At 41.4% G+C, this 3218-nt stretch overlaps 1 protein-coding gene across 1 annotated transcript; it reads left to right on the top strand.

Moving 5' to 3' along the window:
- Positions 1-364: 364 nt before the first annotated feature.
- Positions 365-2900, top strand: SARC_12463 (hypothetical protein). Its single transcript, XM_014293431.1, has 2 exons — positions 365-588; positions 1716-2900. The coding sequence occupies exons 1-2, from the start codon at positions 392-394 to the stop codon at positions 1867-1869; spliced, it is 351 nt and encodes a 116-aa protein (XP_014148906.1). The 5' UTR covers positions 365-391; the 3' UTR covers positions 1870-2900.
- Positions 2901-3218: the final 318 nt, after the last annotated feature.

The raw sequence follows: 3218 nt of genomic DNA, 5'->3' as shown, positions 1-3218 counted from the left end.
TTTACTTCACCAAAACATCACGAACCCACGATTACCTGATGAACGCGCGGATAAAATATGAGCTTTAGATATAGCCTATCATTAAGACTCTTCGAATTTCATCTACATACAATAAATCTATTTGATATTGAGACTCTTCAGGTTTTATTCTTTTAATTTCTCTTGATATTTCTATCTTTCTCCTCAAACACAGCACGACGATCCTTCGAGCATCAATTGTTCATATATATTTCAATTTCTCTCATCAAACACAGCACACCATCCTATTGTCATCAATTTCTCGTCTATTGCTATCTGTCCGCTTAACCGCAGCCGACAAACCATATATCATCAACTTCTCATGTGCGTTGCTATATCTTCCTCAAACACAGCAAGAACACACCATCTCCTGATGAACGCCAATTCCAACCAAATCGCACAGACGGGTAGCTTACCCATGGCCACGCCGAGTGTGCACAAGTGTTGGGTGTGCAGTGTGATGTCCGAATGCGCTGAGTGTGCCTTCTGCGAGCGAGAGACATGTGAGCGATGCCAACGCCAGTGCGAAGGCTGTCTGGAGTCGTTCTGCTCGCTCTGCTCGACTACCAAGTATGTGAGTTTGAATTTGGATTTAGATTTGGATTTGGATACAGTAAACACAATGCAATATGATTCCTAATGGGTAGGAGATATGTACACGAGGTGTTGAATATGTGTCATGCGTCTGCGAATGACGACAGGTAGCATGCACAGTCGGAATGATATACTTTTACCGTCGATGTGTGGCATAGACACTATGCACTACATTTTGGACTCGCAATTGAATATGCACTAGGAATAGCTTGTGGACCGGGTCAGCCATAGTTCGATAATTTCATATTTGTATCCTTGACTATGACGGCTGCCATGCGAGTACTGTAGTACGTATGTTGTGCGGTGTTTGTGACTACATTGCTGACTAGATGGTGTAAATTCTGGACACAAGTGGCATATCCGCTATACACTAGCGACGCTTAGCTGACGCTGAGAATACATGCGCTTCCAATTGCGCGTAACATGGCTGTCAGCATTGAAAACTAAATCCATTGACATTGTGTATTGTTTTATCTCGTCATAGCTTTTTGTCTTGTTCGTGAGCCATATCTTTCTTACGACCCAGATTTCGTCGTAGTGCATACGAGCGGATGGGAACTCTGCCTGCTCGACACAGAATATTCGTTCTATCGATGGCGGGCACTAACGCTCAAATGTACCTATATCATTGCCATGACATGAGAACTCGGTGCGCTTCAATAATGGACTTGTCTCCATTTCCTTAACTACGTACAAATAAATTAACACACATTTTTGAATGTATATGTATATGTATGTACGTATGTATATATATATATATATTTATATATATATATATATATATGTATGTATGTATCTATGTATATATATGTATAAATGTATATATATATGTGTATATATGTATATATATATGTGTGGATATATGTATATATATATATGTGTGTTTGTGTTAGTGTGTGTGTGTGTGTGTATGTATATGTATGTATATTATATTTATATCTATGTATGTATGTATATATGTATGTATGTATGTATATATATTTATATATTTATATATATATATATATTATGGTTATGGCTATGGTTATGGACATGGACATGTATGTATCATAAAGCAGGATGTCAATAGAGGACTCACTTCGTTGTTCGTTTACTCTCCACAGTTATGACGAAAAATACGATCGCACATTCTGTTTAGACTGCAACGAAGAAGTGAGACGGTCTTCCCCAAATCGCAAACCGGTCACTGGCTTCTCACAGCTGCCAACGCCTTTACAACAGCCATACTTCAAACAACTACAGTACAATTTCCAATGATGGTACCACTCAGAAACGGCTCAATTTGACCGCACCGAGCATAGTCCCGGCTGAGCATCCGACATAACTGATCCTAGATGAGTACAGTACGAAGCCTGTGGTATGAAAAATGATGCGGTGCAAATGACGATATAGCCCTACACCTACCAAGTCTAGTACAATCGCGGCTAAATATACGGGATAATTAACCCGTATGGATGCAACGTCGCCTTACTGCGAAAAGTGTTAGCACAAAACTGACGTGCTGCGGTCGTCAGAATGTATCCCTACCTGTTTGTCACCGCCTTAGAAGTATCACAGACAGTCAACTACTATATGTTGTACCCACATATACATGTCATCTACAAGTAGTACGGAGAGCACGCGAGCCCATCAATAAGTACCATTGCTGGCTACTGGATGACGCTACATGACCCTTGACCTTAAAACGTTCACCAACCAAGTGACCGGAGAGTTGAATCCCGATGCCAGATTGCGCTGGAATTGGTTAGGCAGGCCTGCTATGTATGTATCATATGTGTTTCAAACAGTGGGCGCTCCTGGCAGATAATGTGTTGCTTTGTGTATCCAGTAGCCGCAAGACTATTCCATCCACTCGACCGTACGCCGACTTGTTTTGGGTCGGTGTATGACTGTGATAGCTATCTATGGAGTGTATTAGCGTGCCAGAAATATGAGCAGGTCCTGTGAGCAATAGTGCCTCAGCAACAAACCCGTGTGTAACTGCTCCTGAGGTAAGGTAGCAATGCTGGGTGTTACCACGGGTGACCCACGCCAAAAACTGAGTACTCGGTCTGCTCGGATGTGCAAGTGTAAGGAGGGGCTTAAAATTCCGACCTGAAGCTGTGGAAGTACAGCAGGATCAAATATACCATAGCTGAATCTGAGGCTGAATCTAGTTGAGTGCCTAATATGTTAGGCTTCCGTTCAGGGGAGCAAATGCGCTAACGTCGAGCGCGATAATAGCCATGAGCTAAAAGATATGTGTCAATAAATCGGACCTCCACAATCATTTGTTGAAGAGATCAAACAATACTGTATAATTGCTCTATATTTGTGGACTACCCCAGTTGCTCGTATCGGAAACTATTACTTGCTGTCATACTACTCATGAGGCACACGTAAAAAGTTGCCTCCATCGCAATACGTCTTTCAAAACGACCAACCAACCAAAACACAAACATCGTAGATACCTTATATGGTGTCGAACAAACAAGTCAAAAAAAAATGCAAGCTGCCTATATACGCCTGACTTTGAAATAGACTCCTGGGTTTCAGCAAAATATATCGTTGCTATAGATTGAATATAGATATGAATAAGCTTGGGCTCGATAAAGGAAGGTGTCATA

The sequence above is a fragment of the Sphaeroforma arctica genome (genome assembly GCF_001186125.1).
Source record: "Sphaeroforma arctica JP610 unplaced genomic scaffold supercont1.2321, whole genome shotgun sequence".
Taxonomy (NCBI): Eukaryota; class Ichthyosporea; order Ichthyophonida; genus Sphaeroforma; species Sphaeroforma arctica.
The sequence above is the reverse complement of the archived record's forward strand: the minus strand, read 5'-3'. Positions and strand labels throughout refer to the sequence as shown.